This window comes from Hypomesus nipponensis, chromosome 25, assembly GCF_054491055.1.
Source record: "Hypomesus nipponensis isolate SF chromosome 25, ASM5449105v1, whole genome shotgun sequence".
NCBI classification, from domain to species: Eukaryota; Metazoa; Chordata; class Actinopteri; order Osmeriformes; family Osmeridae; genus Hypomesus; species Hypomesus nipponensis.
Genome location: NC_140385.1, coordinates 3,373,504 through 3,395,000, shown reverse-complemented (window position 1 = coordinate 3,395,000; position 21,497 = coordinate 3,373,504). Strand labels below are relative to the sequence as shown.

The 21,497-nt window shown below is 52.9% G+C and overlaps 2 protein-coding genes across 2 annotated transcripts in view; both read right to left on the bottom strand.

Annotated features, from left to right (window-relative positions):
- The window catches only part of irs4b (insulin receptor substrate 4b), a 10,954-nt gene extending 8,031 nt beyond the window's left edge, over positions 1-2,923 (bottom strand). Inside the window, 2 exon segments of the mRNA XM_084691364.1 lie at positions 1-296; positions 298-2,923. The exon segment at positions 1-296 is cut by the window's left edge and continues 1,385 nt beyond it. Of these exon segments, the coding sequence (XP_084547490.1) occupies positions 1-296; positions 298-2,595 (2,594 nt within the window). The 5' untranslated portion in view covers positions 2,596-2,923.
- Positions 2,924-5,750: 2,827 nt separating this feature from the next.
- Positions 5,751-17,693, bottom strand: gc2 (guanylyl cyclase 2; the record flags this gene model as incomplete). The annotated part of the gene is made up of 21 exons (XM_084692075.1): positions 5,751-6,033; positions 9,106-9,191; positions 9,456-9,550; positions 10,028-10,126; positions 10,650-10,824; positions 10,959-11,151; positions 11,567-11,730; positions 12,107-12,255; positions 12,487-12,636; positions 12,750-12,906; positions 13,130-13,306; positions 13,757-13,837; positions 13,960-14,085; positions 14,486-14,582; positions 14,775-14,859; positions 15,412-15,530; positions 15,671-15,906; positions 16,104-16,405; positions 16,637-16,754; positions 17,030-17,209; positions 17,403-17,693. Coding segments are annotated over 21 exons (3,210 nt in total), but the record flags the coding sequence as incomplete, so codon positions are not given.
- Positions 17,694-21,497: the final 3,804 nt, after the last annotated feature.

Genomic DNA, 21,497 nt, shown 5'->3' with positions numbered 1-21,497 from the left:
ATGTCCATGTACTCCCCGTTCTCCTGCCGCTCGCTAGCGTTAGCGCTAACGCTACCTCCGGGCCCCCCTGCCGTGCCGCCGCCGCTCTGGGGGCTGGGGGAAGCCTGCACCGGGGAGGACGAGTTGCCTCCCCCCGGTAACATCATCATGTAGCCGTGGGAGTCCGTGGGCTGGGGGTGGAGGCGGGGGGAGCGCCGGGAGAGGACGGGGCTGTGGAGCAGGGGGGAGGAGGAGAGGCGGGGGTGAGGGGGAGGGTGGGAGCAGCCGGGTTGCATAGGCATGTAGTCGGGGGGGGGCTGCGTCCCTGGGCGACGCCGCGGCGACGCCGCACGTCATGGGCACGTAACCGCTGTCCTCCGTGGACGAGGAGGCGGGGGCGGGGTGCAGGCGGGGCGGCGCCGGGCGGTTCTGGCTGTGCTCGGAGCAGGAGCTGTAGTCGGAGCGGAGCGAGGACGAGGAGGACGAAGGGGGCCGTCCCAGAGAGAGGCCCTCCCCCACGCCCTCGTCCTGCGAGAACGCCGTCTGGGTCATCTTCTGGTACACGGCCACGCCGCTGGCGCCGCCCGCCGCCGGCCTGGAGAAGGAGTGGGTCCGCCTCCTCGCCGACGACGAGGACCGCTCGTCCTCCGCAGACGCGCCTTCGTCTCTCGGCGTCTCGGCCCCGCCGGCGGCGAACACCTCGCGGTGCCAGCCCATGGCCATGTAGTCGCTGAGGCAGTTCTCCTCGCGGATGGGCGGCGTGTTGCCCAGGGAGTCCGGCGTGTTGGAGCGCACCCGGAAGTAGCGGAAGTCCCCGGGGCTGGAGCCGTACTCGTCGGAGGAGTTGAAGCCGCCATCGGAGGGCGAGCCGCAGATGGAGGCGGAGGAGGGGCGGGTCAACGTGTCGGACACGGAGCCGTGGCCGCTGCTGCTGGACACGCTGACCGGGCTGGTGGCCGAGGGGAAGTGCGACACCGGGAGGGAGGCGGAGCGCGCGTGGTAGTTGGATCCCGGTAAGGCCCGGACGTAACGGTTGCCGCCGCCGCTGCTCCCGCCGCCTCCTCCTCCTCCGCCGGTACCGGTGGAGCTCCCAGTGCTCCCGGCCCCGCTCTCCTGGCGTCCCAGGTGGAGCCGGGCGGAGTTGAGGTGGACGAGGCTCCCGGTGACGGAGCGGAACGGCCGGTTCATCGTCCCCTCGCCCTCGCTGGACGTGCGGAAGCGGTAGCCGCTGGCGCCCGTGCTCTTGCTGGAGGGCGGAGTCCCAACCACCGACTCGGTCCGCGAGCGGCGTTGAAGGCCCGTCTGGCTCGGCGGCAGGTTGCCGAGGTGACGGCGGGTGGTGATAAAAGCGATGGGGTTGGTGCCTGACGACTGGCTCTTGCTCCTGGGGCGGAACTCGGAGAAGGCCTTGAGGGCCTTCATGGTCTCCAGGATGGTCTCGTGCATGTTTTGGGCGACCACGGAGTCGTCCACGTACATCCATATCTCCCCGGGTCCTATGGAGGAGGAACGACCCACCTCGATGAAGAAGAAGCTCTCGGAATGCCCGCACCGCCGGATATTCATCAGCTGCAGGTTGACGCAGGGGGTTTCGGAGTTGAGCTTGACCAGGTGAATCGTTTTTGTGGAGAGGCATAAACGGTACACGCCTGTGAGGTTTTTGGTCTGACCCAGTCCTTTAGGCTTCACGTGCACCTGCCACACCTCCTTGAACACCGTACCGGGGGTGACGGTGCCGTAACCGTCATCCAGATCGTCAGAGTCCAGATGTCCCCTTTTCCCCTCACTCATCAGTTCGCTGAGCGCTACGTACCAATCTTCTTGCTCATGCTCGTTTTCGGCCACGATAGCAAAGTACTCGTCTTTAGTGTACAGAGCAATGAGGTGCTTGTTTTTCGAATCCGCCCTTTTGTTCACGGTAAAACACTGGTAGAGGTAAATAACCCGTTTAGGGGGAGAAGGTGCGACCGCACCGCTAGCAGCGGCCGCGGCAGCAGACCGCAGGCAATTCCGGAATTTCTTTTCACTGTCATAGTATTCCAGCCGGCTGGGGCCTAGATTGCTCGCAGCCCGAAGCACAAAAAACCTCTTGTGTCCATGCTTCTGCTTTCTCAGGTATCCACACTTCCGAATATCGTCCACAACGTCTGAGGTAGAGACGCTGACGTTAGCACTGGCGGCTATCGAAGGGCTGCCGCTCAGGGATGCGGCGTATGCATGGCTAGTGGTAGCAACGGCAGCTACAGGGTCTTCGTGTACAAGGTTCAAAGACGAAGAAGAGGATTTTCTTACCGGGGACTCCTGGATGTGTTCGCCGGAGAGGTGTTGCTGCTGGGCGGCCTGATAGTGGTGAGCTAGTGGGTGCTGTTGATCCTTTGGTTGTGTGGTCTGAGGGTAAAGAAGGTGGCCGCTGTGGTGATGGTGGTGATTCGAGGGCGGCAAGTGTTGATGGAAACGGGAGCCACCGCCGCCGCCGATATTAATTAACGGAGAAGGGGGTTCCCCGACTGAGGTGTCGCCGTTGGCCGCAGCAGCGGCTGGTTTCGTACCGATTGCCCTTTGCTCCAACATCAACATTGCGCCCCGGCTCTCCTGGTAATTCGTTAAATTTGCCATAAGAGAACGCTATCAAAGGCCAGTCTATGTAAGCAGCAGTGTGGACCAAGACCCCATTCTTGTTTCGGGAGGCGACGCTCCGGAGTCCCCGCTGCACGGGCTCGATGGTAAAATCCAAGCAATAACCTATTCCGTTACAATGGCCCGAACTTCCTTCCAATTAGAAAAAAAAACGGTATTCCAATATGGGCTTTTACGAAATAAAGCCCACCGTTTGGAACATGACCACGTTCCCCCCCGGTTCTATAATCGGTAGAATCCGAGCTAGCTAGCTTGACTACCAGGCTGTTCGCCCCTCTGTACACATCTCTCTAGACCAGAGCACAAACAACACGTGACCTGTGCGTCAGCGACTAGCAGGAGGAACAAAGGGCCAGACGGCGATGGCCATTGGCTAAGGGACGAGATTGACGCCCAGTGACAGGGTATTAAACCAATCGCAGAGGTCTATTAGTGTTTTACGTCAATACGATTGAGCAATCGAATTGCACGGAGTTTCACTGGAGTCCTAGGGGGCGGGTTCGTTTAGGCTCAGATTGACTGTCGACTAGCCAATCATTGCAGAGATATCGATAGGCGTTTGTTTAAACTCGGCCCCTCGATGGGAAATTGTTTTGACTGATGGTTTCTAAATCCAATCAACGCTGGGCCACATGGGCCATTGGCTGTGCTGTTTTGGTCTTGTACGAAGGTGAACCCCCCCCCCCCCCCCACCCCCGGTACAGGGTTAAAGTACCACCAGACACACATCTCAGATCAGTTAATCACATGGTCTATCCTTCGGTAATCGACGGGATTAAGATAGGGTAAACTGATTCCAGTACATCAGAAGGCCACTTGGCATTCTCTTACATGTCACATTCTCATGTTCAGTGAAGACCCAAGCACACCTACACACACATTCACACACACACACACATACACGTACACACACACAGTGATATATTGTGTTATACTAAACTGCCATATTACATATCCCTATAATGAAATAACAGTAAACCTTCTAAATGTAATGCCGTCTGACACATGAGTAAAGGAGAAACTGAAACGTGTTTGTTCGTGCGACCTGGGATGTGTGTGGGCTGGTCACATTGACCTTAAATGAGTTGTAAAACATTGAAGTCATCGAGGCAGATAAGGAATCAAGTGAGCGCGCGTATGTGTTTGTGAATTAGGTGTGTCTATGCTAATGTAGCATAGTTTTCTACCAGTGCCGTGTAATTAGCCTGGCTTCTCTCACTAGAGAGCTGTTCCACATGTAGAACTACTTATCATCCTGCTGTACACTCGCGTACAGTCCCTACCGTGTTTGGTTATGCCTCGGTAATGCACATTTGAGGCTGCATATAACTTAACGGTTATCTTTCGCATTATATTATACATTCTAAGAAAACATTAATTCTTCAGTACTGAGTAGAGTAAAGAAGGAACATTTTATTAACATATCATATTTTATCTTCTCCCCCTGGCTAATCCAATACCATAATGACAAGTCTGTTTTGTCGTATTGGAGTGGTATGGATTGCAGGCCGATTTTGAAGGCGATCTGCGCCATCTGGTGGGCATGGTATTACATTACACCAACTCCACAATAAGCAATCCTTGTTTATTTATTGGTAGGCCATATAACACAGAAACATATATCAAACACACACATTTATCTATCGTCCTCCTGTAATTGTTTGAGATATATACAAACTGCATTTTAGATAATTTGAGAACAATACCTACAATTTAGAGATATATAGTACAGTAATTTCATAAAGTAGTTATTTATTTTATTAACAGTTTCCTATGCACACACACACTTGCACCTAGAGTGCCCCTCTTTTACATATTCCTGTTATCCAACCGACCTGTAAATCATTTTGTATGATAATCTGCCACAGCTAGTATGAGCAGGTTTAAACAGGGATTATAATCTGGAGAGGAATGACCGATGTGTCCTTACACTGGACCTGTTGGCTAACTTCCTGTCTGACTGACTAATTAGCTAACTTCCTGGCTGGTTTGCTGCCTAGTTAACCGACTGACTGGATGACTGGTAGGCTGGCCGACGACGTCCTGCAGTTTAGTCGCAGACATCCAACTCACCATCTGGTGACCCAACTAAACCATCAGAGGGCGCTGTTGGTCCAAGAAAAACCCTACAGCGGCAGCTCAGACGGTATCCCCGATGACGTTGTTTGTAATAGTTTGTTTACAGAACGCTACACGTCACAAACACGCCAGAATAGGGGTCTGCAACACTGTTCCTGGCGAGCAACTAGAACATTTTTTTTAAATCAGAACTTTAAAACACTAGTTCCGGAACTGTAAAACCACCAGTTTCTAAATGTTGTTCATTAAGACCAGTGGTTCTTAACCCTGTCCTCAGGGAACCCATTTATTTGAATCAGGTGTGTTGGAGCAGGGAAACATTTAAAACATGCAGGGCAGGTGTTCCCTGAGGACAGGGTTAAGAACCACTGATTTAGAGTGAAACATGACCCACTTTGGGATGGACACATTTGTGTGTCATACATTTATGTCGCCACCTACCATCTACTACTAAGAGCTATGGGAGAGAAGTGACTTTAGTGACTTCTATCCCTAACCCTAACCCTAGGTTAAATAAACACAGACATGTGCTAAAAGCGACACAGTGTGACTCGTGTGACCGCAGGAAACTTGCCGACTGGAGGAGTCAGTAGATCAGGTGTTTGAGGCAGAAGAGGAACAGGATGAGGAGAGGGGGAAGTGAAAGGAGGAGAGAGGTGAAAGACTGAACGAGAGAAGGCAGAGAAGGCACGAAGGATTAGAAAGAGTTGATAAGGAGACAAAGGGATGCCAAAACTGATTATGCCTTTCTTATCCCCTCCCCTCTCAGGTCGGAGCCTCTGCATGCAGACTGGAGGGCTTTCCAGACTCGACTAGAAATAGACCCACATGACCTCATCTCATCCCCCACTTCTGGAGGGATCTTACTCGAGCCTCGGTAATCTGACAAAGTAGACACTTGGAATCCCCCCCCCCACCCCACCCTCTCTTGTCCTGTCGCTCTTTCTCCATCTCTTCCTCTTTCTGTTTCTCTCTGCGTCTTTCTCTCTCTCTCTCTCCCCCCTCCCCCTCCCCCCTCCCCCTCCGTCTTTTCTTCCCCCCCTCAGCTCCTCCTCTCCATGACGACAAAGACACTCCTCCGCCGTGCTGACGACGACCGAGCATGACCTGACGACCGAGCCGCGGCGAGGATGAGGGCCGCGGCGAGGATGAGGGCCGCGGCGAGGATGAGGGAAGGCGGTGAGGATGATGGGGGCGATGAGGGAGGTTCAGTCGTGGTGCAGCAGCATGACCTGGTTGCCCTCGTCCACCATGGTCACCTGGGCCACCTGCCGCACGGTGGAGATCTTCCTCACCGCCTTGTGGAGCATCAGCCTGAAGTCCTTGGCCATCTCGGGTCTGGAACACACACACACACACACAGGCATTGTTAGGATCTAGGTCTCACTCACCTCCTCACCAACACCCCTCACTGTGTTGACTGCGTTGACATTTTCCATTTCCGATTTTCGGGGGAAGGGGGGGGGGAGGGAGTGTGTGTGTGGTGGGGGACCTTCTGAGCCAGCAGCCTGATGTCAAGCGAATGGCGTGAACGCATGTTTTGAGAGTGCACAGACGGGTGCGTCACCGTGGGAACGCAGACGGTTGCGTCACCGTGGGAACGCAGACGGGTGCGTCACCTTGGGAACGCAGACGGGTAGTCACCGTGGGAATGCCCGCGCGCGGAGGCGGGGCGGCACCCGTCTGCTTACCTGGTCAGATTGGCAGAGCACTGATTGGTTGAGGACTGATTGGCAGAGCACTGATTGGTTGAGGATTGATTGGCAGAGCATTGATTGGTTGAGGACTGGCATCCATAGCATGAGTGAATCTTGCACTATATCAGGTATATCAAGTCAAATGTCAAAGTAGTAAGACTGAGTCGGTGTGTGAGGGGGTTTTAGTGATGGAGGTGCAACTTAACTTGTAAAGTAGAAGAACTGAGTTTTTTGTTGTTGTCAGTAAAACCAACAAGTCAAAAGCCCACCCTCCTTCAAAAAGAATAAAAATAAAAATAAAACGTTTTATTGTGAAAAATAAATAAAATAAATAAACAATAAAAGTCCCAGCCCCCCCCCCCTCTCTCTCAAAAAGAAACAAAAAAAAGGCCAATAAGATCAACCCTATAACCTAGTAATGTTATACATTTTCCATGCATAACATTACCTTCTGATAATGATGGTCAGTTATTCTTCTTTGCAAGCTGTTGCTGTTTCTCCATTGTGCGTCTCTTGTACTGGGCTATCTCTTCCAGCTGGAGACCGTGGGGCAGTTGCCTGTGGGATCAGCAAGAGGTGGGATCAACAAGGCAAACACACACACACACACACAGTCACACACACACACACACACACACACAGTCACACACACACACACACACACACACACAGTCACACACACACAGTCACACACACACACACACAGTCACACACACACACACACACACACACACAGTCACACACACACACACACAGTCACACACACACACACACACACACACACAGTCACACACACACACACACACACACACACACCATACACACACACACCATACACACACACACACACACACACACACACAGTCACACACACACACACACAGTCACACACACACACACACACACACACAGTCACACACACACACACACACACACACACAGTCACACACACACACAGTCACACACACACACACACACACACACAGTCACACACACACACAGTCACACACACACACACACACACACACAGTCACACACACACACACACACACAGTCACACACACACACACACACACACACACAGTCACACACACACACACACAGTCACACACACACACACACACACACACACAGTCACACACACACACACACACACAGTCACACACACACACACACACACACACAGTCACACACACACACACACACACACACACACACACAGTCACACACACACACACACACACACAGTCACACACACACACACAGTCACACACACACACAGTCACACACACACACACACAGTCACACACACACACACACACACACACACACACACACAGTCACACACACACAGTCACACACACACACACACAGTCACACACACACACAGTCACACACACACACACACACACACACAGTCACACACACACACAGTCACACACACAGTCACACACACACACACACAGTCACACACACACACACACAGTCACACACACACACAGTCACACACACACACACACACACACACAGTCACACACACACAGTCACACACACACACACACAGTCACACACACACACACACACACACACACAGTCACACAGCCACACATACACAGTCACACACACACACAGTCACACACACACACAGTCACACACACACACACACAGTCACACAGCCACACAGTCACACACGCACACAGTCACACACACACAGTCACACACAGTCACACACACACACAGTCACACACACACACAGTCACACACACACACACACACACACACACAGTCACACAGCCACACACACACACACACACACACACAGTCACACAGCCACACACACACACAGTCACACATTCACACAGTCACACACACACACAGTCACACATACACACAGTCACACACACACACAGTCACACACACACACACACACACACACACACACAGTCACACACACAGTCACACACGCACACAGTCACACACACACACACACACACAGTCACACACAGTCACACACACACACAGTCACACACACACACAGTCACACACACACACACACACACACACAGTCACACAGCCACACACACACAGTCACACACACACACAGTCACACACACACACACACACAGTCACACAGCCACACACACACAGTCACACACGCACACAGTCACACACACACACACACACACACACAGTCACACACAGTCACACACACACACAGTCACACACACACACAGTCACACAGCCACACACACACAGTCACACACGCACACAGTCACACACACACACACACACACACACAGTCACACACAGTCACACACACACACAGTCACACACACACACAGTCACACACACACACACACACACACACAGTCACACAGCCACACACACACAGTCACACACACACACAGTCACACACACACACACACACAGTCACACAGCCACACACACACACAGTCACACATTCACACAGTCACACACACACACACAGTCACACACACACACACAGTCACACACACACACAGTCACACACACACACAGTCACACACACACAGTCACACACACACAGTCACACACACACAGTCACACACACACAGCCACAAATGCACAGTATACGTTTACATAACAAGCCAGCACACACACACACACACACCCAGCGGGGGATGCAGGTGATTGGAGAGAGACGGAGGAGAGGGAGGGGGGACACAGTCCTTACCCTGACTTGAGTTCAGGAGGAACAGGGAGGGGCTTGGTGAAGCCTGTTCTTCCTATCAGCCAGTAGGTGTCCTCAGTCCCCTTCCCCTGGGGAGAGAGAGAGAGAGAGAGAGAGAGAGAGAGAGAGAGAGAGAGAGAGAGAGAGAGAGAGAGAGAGAGAGAGAGAGAGAGAGAGAGAGAGAGAGAGAGAGAGAGAGAGAGAGAGAGAGAGAGAGAGAGAGGGAGAGAAGGAGAGAGGGAAAGAGGGAAAGAGATGGACAGAGACATAATTTCGATGGGGACAAATCCCTGTTAGACCATTGTGGTACTAGACTGGGGTGGTGGTCAGGGGTCAGAGTGTGAGGGGGTCACCTTCAGGTCGGTCTTGCCCCTCAGCTGCACCTGGTAGCCAGCCTGCAGCTCCAGCAGGATCTTCACTGTGCTGTTGTGCACATGGATCCTATAGGCTGCAGCACAGGGTCAACACAGGACACACACACATCAGCCCACACTGATGTTGGTTCTTTGCCGACATGAAGAGGACAATAGAATGTGATGACGGAATGTGATGACGGAATGTGATGATGGAATGTGATGATGGAATGTGATGATAGAAGGTGATGATGGAATGTGATGATAGAAGGTGATGATGAAATGTGATGATGGAATGTGATGACGGAATGTGATGATGGAATGTGATGATAGAATGTGATGATAGAAGGTGATGATGAAATGTGATGATGGAATGTGATGATGGAATGTGATGATAGAAGGTGATGATGAAATGTGATGATGGAATGTGATGATAGAATGTGATGATAGAATGTGATGATGGAATGTGATGATGGAATGTGATGATAGAATGTGATGATGGAATGTGATGATGGAATGTGATGATAGAATGTGATGATGGAATGTGCAGTGGATGCAGGACAGACACGTACGCATCCCAGTAGACTCCATGCGAGAGGCCGTGGTCACCGTGTCTCCAAACAGACAGTACCTGGGCATGGTCAGACCCACCACGCCTGCCACGCAAGGCCCTGCACACACACACACACACACACACACACACACAGAGGCACACACACACACACACAGAGGCACACACACACACACACAGAGGCACACACACACACAGAGGCAGACACACACACACACACAAGTTTCAAGCTCTTATTAGTGAGATTCAACCTTGAGGACTGTTCATCCAGAAATGTAGCTGTTTTAGTGTGTGTATCTCTGTATAAGTGTGTGTGTGTCCTACCTGTGTGTGTGTCCTACCTGTGTGTGTGTGTGTCCTACCTGTGTGCAGGCCTATGGGTGTGTCCTACCTGTGTGCAGGCCTATGGGAGTGTCCTACCTGTGTGCAGGCCTATGGGAGTGTCCTACCTGTGTGCAGGCCTATGGGAGTGTCCTACCTGTGTGCAGGCCTATGGGAGTGTCCTACCTGTGTGCAGGCCTATGGGAGTGTCCTACCTGTGTGCAGGCCTATGGGAGTGTCCTACCTGTGTGCAGGCCTATGGGAGTGTCCTACCTGTGTGCAGGCCTATGGGAGTGTCCTACCTGTGTGCAGGCCTATGCGTATGCGTACAGGGACGTCAGGCATGTGCCTCATCTTGAAGGTGCCCACAGCACTCAGGATGTCCAGGGCCATGTTGGAGATCTCCGCCGCGTGGCGCGTGCCGTTGGAGTCGGGCAGGCCAGACGCCACCATGTAGGCGTCTCCTATCGTCTCCACCTGGGGGGGAGGAGGGGGAGAGGGGGGGGGGAGAGAAAAGAGGAGGGGACACGAGAGTGAAGGAGAGAAAAGGATAGTGAGGCAGTGAGGAAGAGACACACCCACCCACACACCCTCTCTCCTCCCCCCTGCACCTTGTAGACGTCGTGGTTGCCTATGATGGCGTCGAAGATGGTGTAGAGGTCGTTGAGCAGGTCCACCACCTCGATGGGCTCACTGTTGGCCGAGATGGTGGTGAAGCCCACGATGTCACTGAAGTACAGCGTCACGCTGTCAAAGTATTCGGGCTCCACAGTGCAGCCCACCTTCAGGGCCTCCGCCACAGACCTGCAGACACACCACATGGTCAGCACGGGGGGTGCTATACATGTGTGTGTGTATGTGTGAGAGAGAGAGAGAGAGAGAGAGAGAGGGAGAGACACAGACACACACAGAGAGAAAGAGAGAGACAGAGAAAGAAAGAGAGAGAGACACAGAGAGAGAGAGACATAGAGAGAGGGAGAGAGACATAGAGAGAGACATAGAGAGAGAGAGACAAAGAGAGACAAAGAGAGAGAGAGAGACAAAGAGAGAGAGACACAGAGAGAGGGAGAGACATAGAGAGAGAGAGAGAGAGAGAGAGAGAGGGAGAGAGAGAGACATAGAGAGAGACATAGAGAGAGAGACAAAGAGAGACAAATAGAGAGACATAGAGAGAGAGAGAGACACAGAGAGAGGGAGAGAGACATAGAGAGAGGCTCACGGTGGCAGCATCTGTGTGAGCAGCTTCTCCGTCTTCTGCTTCTCTATCTCCAGCTCCTCTGTCCTCTCCCTGATCAGCTCCTCCAGGTTGGAGGAGTACTGCTCCAGCATGCGCAGCATCGAGTCGATGATGTTGGTCTTCTTCCCCTTGTTGATGTTCTTGAACTGGGAGGAGGGGGAGGGGTGTGTTGAGATGCAGGAGAGGACGGGAGGGGAAAGGAGGCGAGAAGAGGAGGAGAGAGGGAGAGAGAGGGGGGGGAGTGAGGGAGTTGGAAGAGAGGTAGAGAGAGATGGAGAGAGGGAGTGAGAGCGGTAGAGAGAGAGAGGTAGAGACTGGAGAGAGAGAGGTAGAGAGGGAGGGAGCAGGGAGAGAGAGAGAGAGAGAGGTAGAGAGGGAGGGAGCAGGAAGAAGGGAGAGATAGAGAGAGAGAGGGAGAGAGAGAGAGAGAGAGAGGGAGAGAGGGAGAGAGAGAGAGAGAGAGAGAGAGAGAGAGAGAGAGAGAGAGAGAGGGGGGGGGGGGGAGGGGGAGGGAGTGTGCACCTGGTCGAAGATCTCGTCGAAGACTGGTCTTTTATCTGGCTGTTCGTTCCAGCACTGCTTCATGAGCTGGATGCACTCCATAGGAGCGAAGTCTGGGGACACCATGGGCCGGCACAAGGGAGGGGGCCTGCGCACCTTCTGGATGATGTCTGCGGGGGGGGAGGGGTGAGGATCTGGAAGAGCGTAGCTGCTTCGGGAGTCGGGGACATTCGCGGGAGCTCTCTCAGATGGCTGAGCTGAGCTTGAGTGTTTTTGATCGTCTTTACCTGTCTAGGTTTGTGCGCGTGAGTGTGTTTGTGTGTATGTTGAGGTGTGTGTGTGTGGGGGGGGGGGGGTCGTGTGTACGTATATTGGGGGTGTGTGTGTGTGTGGGCTCGTACCTGTGGCAGAGAGCTCCAGCATGCAGAAGGGAGGGCCCCTCATGACCACTTCCTGCATGATGATGGCGAAGCTGTAGACGTCGCCATGGAGACTGCCCTTGAAGCCAGGGATCGGACCTCGCAGGATTTCAGGGGCCGTCCACAACAGCTCTGGAGTGGAGAGGTCCAGGGCTTTAACACACACACCTCTGTTCCTCACACACACACACAGTCCCACGCCAACACCCCCCCCCCCCACACACACACACACACACAGCACTCACCCTCAGGAGAGGGCTGCTGGTAGGGGAACTTCTGGGTCTCCAGGACCTCGTTGAAGCCGTAGTCTGTCACCTTGAGCACGAAGCGCCCGTCCACAACACAGTTCCTGGACTTCAGACGGCCGTGGTACACGTTCCTGTGGTGGAGGTACTTCATACCCTGAGGGGGGGGGGGGAGAGGGAGGGGGGAGGGAGGGAGGGGGGGATCACCTCACCATTCTGCATCCTTTACTGCTCCTGCATCCCTTCATCCCCTCATGATTTCATCCCTCCCTCCCTCCCCCATCCTCCCTCCCTCCCACTCCTCCCTCCCACTCCTCCCCCCCTCCCTCTCACCCTCCCTCCCTCCCTCCCCTCCTCCCTCCCTCTCCTCCTCCCTCCACCTTGATCAGGTCCAGCAGTAGGGAGGACTTGAACATCCAGTCCAGCTTGACATCGTCGTTCACCAGCAGGTCCTCCATGCTGCCACGGGAACAGTACTCCGTTACTATGGCGAACACGCCACAGTCGTGGAAGAACCCCAGGAAGAGGTTGATGTTCTCGTGGCGCATGTCCTTCATCTGGGAGGGTCAGGGGTCAGGGGTCAGATGGACGTTTTCTTTTTCTTTCATAATTTATTCGTTTTTATGACTATTATTTTATTGTTGTTGTTTTTGTTATTGTTGTTGCTGTTAATTTTTTTATAGAAGTTGTGAACATAATTCAGTGTTTCTTTATGTTTTATGTTGGGTGTGTTTGTGTTGCATTGTGGTGTGTTGTGGTGTTGTGTAGCATGTTGTGGTGTTGTGTAGCATGTTGTGGTGTTGTGTAGCATGTTGTGGTGTTGTGTAGCATGTTGTGGTGTTGTGTAGCATGTTGTGATGTTGTGTAGCATGTTGTGGTGTTGTGTAGCATGTTGTGATGTTGTGTAGCATGTTGTGGTGTTGTGTAGCATGTTGTGGTGTTGTGTAGCATGTTGTGATGTTGTGTAGCATGTTATGGTTTTGTGTAGCATGTGGTGTATGACCCACCAGTTCAAACACGTCGCTGGTTTTGGGATTGATGTTCCGGAAGGTTCCAGAGGGAAGTCTTTTCAACCACGCCCAATCACCCTTTTGACGTAAATCAGTTAATAAATACAGTAATCAATAAAGTCTGATCGGTAACTGTAGGCTTATCAATGTGGTTATATTCATATCATCAGAGCAGCCAACCAATCAGGCGCCCGTCCCACCTCGTAGATGACCACGTTGGAGTTCTCATGCGTGGCAGGTGATTGGCTGGAGAAGGGGGACTTAACGCTGTGTTCCGAGACGCTCCTCCGGGGGTCGCTGGCCTTGCTGCCGTCCAGGCTCAGCTTCTGGGAACACATGACCCCCACTGTGATGTCATAACCGCACCCTCTCGTCACAACGACCACTGTGATGTCATAACCGCACCCTCTCGTCACAACGACCACTGTGATGTCATAACCGCACCCTCTCGTCACAACGACCACTGAGATGTCATAACCACACCCTCTCGTCACAACGACCACTGAGATGTCATAACCACACCCTCTCGTCACAACGACCACTGTGATGTCATAACCTCCCCCTCTCGTCAGAGCGCAGACTAATCAATGATTAGACGCTATTTAGTAACCATTTGATTGTTATTATCAGTAGTTATTTAGTTGATTGTATTTGTTTTGTTTTATAGTTTGTGGGCACTAGGAACACACCTCACTCAGGTTGATCGAAAGCGCAGACAGGACCGACCTTGTTGCTAAGCGACGGGTTGATGAAGGTGACGTCATCCAGAGTCAGCAGGATCTTGTTGGGCCCCCTGACCAGACGAATCTGGTTGATGCGTCGCCTAGGTAACGAGAGGTCAAAAGAATGAGGGGTTGTGAGCGTGTCTGCCTGTGTGTGTGTATCTATCTATGTTTCTATCTGTGTGTGTGTGTGGGGCATCTGCAGGTGTGTGTGTGTGTGGGGCATCTGCAGGAGTGTGTGTGTGTGTGTGTGTGGGGCATCTGCAGGTGTGTGTGTGTGTGCAGGCAGGTACCTGATGAGGTAAGACGAGGCCACAGAGAAAAGCATCACCATGACGATTCCCAAGAACACTCCCACAGCTGACAGCACGTCCACTCCTGCAACACACACACATCAGCACTGCAACACACACACATCAGCACCGCAACACACACACATCAGCACTGCAACACACACACATCCAGCACTGCAACACACACACATCCAGCACTGCAACACACACATCCAGCACTGCAACACACACACATCAGCACTGCAACACACACACATCCAGCACTGCAACACACACACATCCAGCACTGCAACACACACATCCAGCACTGCAACACACACACATCCAGCACTGCAACACACACACATCCAGCACTGCAACACACACACATCAGCACTGCAACACACACACATCCAGCACTGCAACACACACACATCAGCACTGCAACACACACACATCCAGCACTGCAACACACACACATCAGCACTGCAACACACACACATCCAGCACTGCAACACACACACATCAGCACTGCAACACACACACATCCAGCACTGCAACACACACACATCAGCACTGCAACACACACACATCCAGCACTGCACACCGGGGGGGGAGTGTGTGTGTGTGTATATGAGTGTGTGTGTGTCCTCCTCACCCCCGGAGCAGATGACTCCGCTGGTGAACCAGCAGTTGGCGTCTGAGCGAGGGCCTCGACCGTGGGGGAAGTGGATGTCCCTGCCCAGGAAGTGAACCATCATGGTCTCCACCTCTACCCTGGAACACACACACACACATGGAGACAAACTACAATCAAACACACATGGAGACAAACTACAATCACACACACATGAAGACAAACAACAATCACACACAACAGGGAGACAAGCGCTGCCCCCCCCCCCCCCCCTCTGTACCTGTGGGTGGGGTAGAGGTGGGAGCTCTTGCCGTCTGTGTCCAGCAGCAGGTATTGGGCAAGGCCGGCCCCGGAGGCGTTGGTGCGGAGGGGCAGGGTGAAGCCCTGCAGGGCCATGCTCCGGGTGTGTCGGGCCAGGTTCCCCCCAGACATCCACTCCCCCGCCTCCCTCACCCGCCGCACTGCGTGGGCCATGACCAGCACCGAGTCGTAGATGGTGCCGAACAGGGGAGACACCTGGGGGGAGGGAGGGGAGGGGGGTGGAGAGGGCGAGAGAAGGAGGGGGCAGAGGGGGGAGGAGAGGAGAGAGGGTGTGAAGGGGGAAACCCGGGGATGGGAGTCAGGTGACACACACAACCACACCTCGTGTCCCAGCTACACCCATGCACCCCTCCACCACCACCCCAGACCCCCACCCCCCAGGTCCCCCCTACCTGCTGGGGCTGGATGGTGCGGGCCAGCTCCCCGCGGTCCATGGCTTGCTGGAAGGCCTGGTGGAAGGAGGGCCCGGGGGACTCCAGGGTAAGGGTGAGCACGGCGTCGTAGGCCCTCAGCAGCTTGCTGTTGGCCCTCAGGGCCGGGTAGGAGGCGTTGCGGTGGGGCAGGCTGTACAGCAGCGTGTCGTAGGGCAGGAACACCACACGGCCGTCCGTCAGCTGCATGTCCTGGGCCGTCTCCAGGAGGAGCCTCTGGGGGGCTCCGCCCAGCAGGGCCGAGTGCATGCAGAGGATGATCACTGGGGGAGGGGGAGAGAGGGAGGGGAGGGAGGGAGGGGAGGGAGGGAGGGAGGGAGGGAGGGAGGGAGGGAGGGAGGGAGGGAGGGAGGGAGGGAGGGAGGGAGGGAGGGAGGGAGGGAGGGAGGGAGGGAGGGAGGGAGGGAGGGAGGGAGAAAGGGAGGAGGTTGGTGGAAAGATGACGACTGAACAAACGTTTCCGTGACTCAGGAAGGTGTGCGATCCGGACTCACATCGAAGGTCGGCCATCTTGCGGACCTTGACCAGGGTCTTCCTCACACTGGCAGAGTCAGGACCGATGGAGGTCACCAGGCGAACCGGGATCCCATGGCTCCTCAGGGAGTTGGCTACCTGAGCAGGGGTCAAGGGTCACAGGGTCAGCCCGTGACACAAGGACGCTCCCAGGAGCAGCTCAGACAGAATCGCTAGCTCGACTCTGAACAGACTGACAGCGCGGTCACTAAGGAGACGGATTCAGACATTCCAAACCCAGACATTCCACATGCTTTCCACACTAATCCCCCCGGCTTCTGTGTGAAGCAATGTTATATATATTACCATTTACCCTCCCCCAAGTCTGGTGATAACCTTCACCCCAGCCTAGTCTAGTGTCCCCCCCCCTCCACCTTGACGGCCGTCTCCCCCCAGCTGTCCTCGGAGGAGGCAATGATGCCCACGTTGGCCCAGCGGAAGTAGCGCAGCAGGCTGAGCAGGGCCCAGGAGGGCCGGGGCAGGGTCCGGGAGAAGGTCGGATGGTTCCTGACCTCCTCCAGCTCGTACCCCACGCAGGCCCAGGAGAACACCGCCTGTTTGGGGGGAACAATGCTTTTTACATTTTCATATGAAACCACGTTGTGCCACACCTTGTCCCACTCCATGCTTGGCCTCTCCCCCCCCCCCCCCCCCAAGACCTCCCCCCCAGGCCTCCCCCCCAGGCCCCCAGCCTCCCCCACCCCCCTCCAGGCCTCCAGCCTCTTCCACCAGCCCCCCCAGCCTCACCTTGTTCCAGCCCTTGCCCAGCAGCGAGGCTGCATCGCAGTACCCGGGGTTGGTGGGTCCGATGAACCCCGAGGCCTTGGTGTAGAATCCCATGAAGCCCTCCAGCGCCCGCGACGTGTGACACGCCTCCTCCAGGATGACGTAATCAAAAGTGGACGTCCGGGAGAAGTCGGGGTCGGCGTTGATCCGGTTCACGGCCAGCTGGGCCGCCACGGAGGGCAGGGCCTTGGCGAAGAGGGGGTCACATGACCAGGGGCCCACGAGGCCCACCCGGAACACGCCGGCCCCTACGGGAGGAAGGGGAGGGGCCAGGAGCAGGAAGAGGAGGGGCCAGAGCAGGAAGGAGGGACAGCAGGAGTGAGAGAGAGCGGTGAAAGGGAGGAGAGTGAAAGGGGAGGAGGAGGACGAGGGGCGGAGGGTGACAGGGCGGGAGCAGTGGAGGCTGGTCCATGCGTGCGGTAAGAAGTGGAAGGCACACAGGGATGGTGGCATCTCAAGGGTAACACGCTAAGCACACGCCAAGCGCACACAAGTGTCCCCTTGCTTCACTGGCACCTCAGCGTGTAGGCCACTGCTCTCTGTGGAGGGAGAGCGGCAGAAGAGAAAGAGAGGGGACGAATGAAGAAACTCCTGAGCTAAACATAAAAACACCTGCATAATTCCAATGTCAGCATGTACAACACTGTAAAACTACAATAGGATTATCTATCTATTATCTGTGACCCAGCACTCATAACTCTTTGTGCTAATCCCCATCCAGAACAGTTTAATCAATGTGTTGGCGTGGCCGCCTGGCCTACAGTGCTTCAAACACGACCGACCACAATCGAAACTTGTATTAACAAGAAATCACTTTCTCTGTATTCATTTAGTAACCACTTTAGTGGTGATGAGTGCAACCGCTTAACGGATATATGCTGATTTAAAGTGCATGTCTGGCGTTTAAAATAATGGATGAGAATTGTAAACGGTTTTTAAAGAGTTACTTACCATACTGGGATGAGATGAACCCGTTCGATTCCTATACGCAGCGACTCTTCTACACCAAAATGCCACAGAAATAGGACGTTTGAACACCTTCATCACATTAAACAATTAGGGGTCCACGGGGCGAAAGGTCCAACGAAAAACCGTCGACATTTCAGATGTCAAGACCTTTAGACTAGGCCTACTTACTCCAGAATGTAATACTAAGATACATAACTATACCAAAAGATGTTAGCGAGCGCGAGGTTTCAACGCAAGATGACGCGCGCCATAACCGACAGGTGAATTTCAGACCGCGTGCTTATAATAATCCTCTCAAAATTATCTCATAAACTTAGTGTGTGAGTGTGTGTGAGTGTGTATGTGCTGACCTGGGCCAAGTGACCTGCAGGCAGCTTATATTTAATCCAATCTGTAGCCTACAATGACACTTTTAGCAACGTGAGAAATCCATTCTATTTTCTTTGCACTGAACGACCCCACAACCTGGGGCTAATCCTGATTGGGTTCGGGTCTCACAAATCAGATTTTAACTGAATTGTGTTGAGGAGAGGAAAACAAATTTCTGAATCCGGAGATAAAGTTTAGCCTAAACCCAACTGATTGACAGTGAACAACCCAGAATGTTTTTTTTCTTCTTCTTTTTACTTTGCTTTAAAAATCTGTTCGTTATTTTACAACGTCAAGCGTCAAATACAGAAAACAGATGTCTCTCTGCTGGCACATCTGTCATAAATAAATCAACCCAAGTCTGTCTTTCCTCTTTAAATTGTCCTCCTGGAAGATTCTAGAACCTATGAGTGGAACGGAACTTTCAACATTCCAACATTCCTTCAAGGGTTCCTGCTGTCGCCTAAAAGGTTCTGATTTACTTTATGAGTTTAGTAACTTTCTTATAGCTGGTAATTTCTTCTTTCTCCCTTTCCCCTTTACACTCTCGGTTTGGCGATGACAGATGTTGCAGGTTCGAATCCCACCGGCTTCAGAGCCAAGGTGACGTCACCACTATGGAAGCAAATCAGTGACATAATGTTTTGAATTTTAAAAGGCATTGAATACTTAATATTGAAATTTGAACACCACCGAATTTGTTGGTTTTGAATTCAACTCTTTAAAATGTAAATACGAATATGAAAATTCCACGTTCGCAAATTCAGGTTGCTCAAATTCGAACAGTAAAGTTCAGATTACAAAAAATAAAATAAAAAAGCTTCTGAAATTCAAATAGAACCAAATTCAGGCTGATGTAGGGGTCTATACATATACAAACAACATTTGTCCCTAAAGAATTCGAGCCGAAAACATTTGAGCCGACAACATTTTAGCCATAAGAATTCGACCCAAAGAAATTCGACCCTTCTAAATCACAAAATGGCGACCCTGAAAAGATTCCAACGACCAATTTCTCTACTTTCTCTACGTCGGTGCAACAGTCCCCATTGTCCCTTCCCACTTCTGGAAGCTAGGGGGCAGCATATTACATGAATCCCAGCCAGCTAGTCAGTCAGAAGGGATAGGGTTGGTGTGTTGACTTTACCCTGCCTTGAAACTCAATCATAGAACTCTTCAGAGCATGAAGTTTCATTCTGGAACTTTGGGGGAACGGAATGATAGAAAACAGGTTCTGGATTCAGTCTGTGCTTTCCTCATTGGTTGATAAGGCAGCTTGCACGACCAGGCTCGGGCACAAACAACACAGATGTTCTAATGGCAGGACGTCACCGTCCTCAAGGCTTGGCAGAACTGTGGTCTGTTTCACTTGTTTATCTGATCCATCTCTCTGCCTCTTTTTCTTCTCTCTCCCTCTCCCTTTCTCCCTCCGTCCCTACCACTCTCCGTCTTTCTCTCCAATTCTCTCTTTCTCCTTACTTTTTCCCCCTCTTTTTTTCTCCTAACTCCTAACATCCTTCTCTCTCTCTCTCTCTCTCTCTCTCTCTCTCTCTCTCTCTCTCTCTCTCTCTCTCTCTCTCTCTCTCTCTCTCTCTCTGTCTCTCTCTCTCTCTCTCTCGTCCCTCCCTCTCCCTCTCCACTCCAACAGGTCCAGATGTTCGGGTCAGGATGGAGGATGGAGTCCGGGGGGTGAAGGGCGAGACCAGGGGGAGGTGGGGGTATTGGTTGAGTGTACAGTTGAAAACTGTGCAAAGAGTCAGATGACACACATAGTGTGTGTGTGTGTGTGTGTGTGTGTATTGAAGATGGCTTTTCTCCCCAGATGTCCCCTTTTCTCTTTATTTCTCCCTTCTACTGTTGTACTTTCTCTATTCTCGCTTCATCTCTTTCCTCCCCTTTTTGCACCTCTCTCTCTCTTTCCCTCTCTTTCTCTGTCTCTCTACTCCAATTCTCCCAAGAGGACTTGGGTTCCAGAATGCTTTCCCAATCTGAACCTCACTTCCTGTCTCTCCTAACCCAAACTCAACGGTTATCTCCCCTCCTCCACCCCTCTCTTCCGTCACTCCCTCTGTTCCTCCCCTCTCCCACTCCTTCTGGCCTTCTGCTCCTTTCCTCCCTCTATCACTCTCTTCTCTTACTCCCTCTCCCTTCTCTCTGAGGCAGTAAGGCGGTGACACCTCATCCCATCCTCCCCTGTTCCTCTACCCCGACTCCCTCCCTCCATCTATTTGCTTTCTTCCTCCCTTCCTCCCTCATCTCCCCTGAGTCTCTTTCAGCCTTTCCTCCCTCTCTTCCTCCTTCTCTTTGTCCCTCCCTCTGCTCCTCCCCCTAATATTCCCCACCTCTATAACCTTGCAAAACGGAGGTTCTGTGTTGCTACACAAGCCTTCTTTTGACAGGGAATGTCTATCTATTGTATCCATCATGCATCTATGCATCTATCTATTCGCCACCTCTCCTCTCACCCTCCCCTCCACTCCCCCCCTCTTTGAATCTAAAGAACTTTTAACCCCGATCTGTAGCATGGTTCCAGGCCATCAGAGAGACTGGAAGTCATCATTCATATTCATCGAGCGAAGCCTTCTCATTGGTTAGGTCGGCCACAGGGGGCAGGGGGCAGGGGTGTGATGGAGGGATGACGAGGAGGGAAAGGAGGGGTAGACGGGGGGAGGGGGGGAGAGAGGACATCAACATCTGCTTATTAGGGAAGAGAGAGAA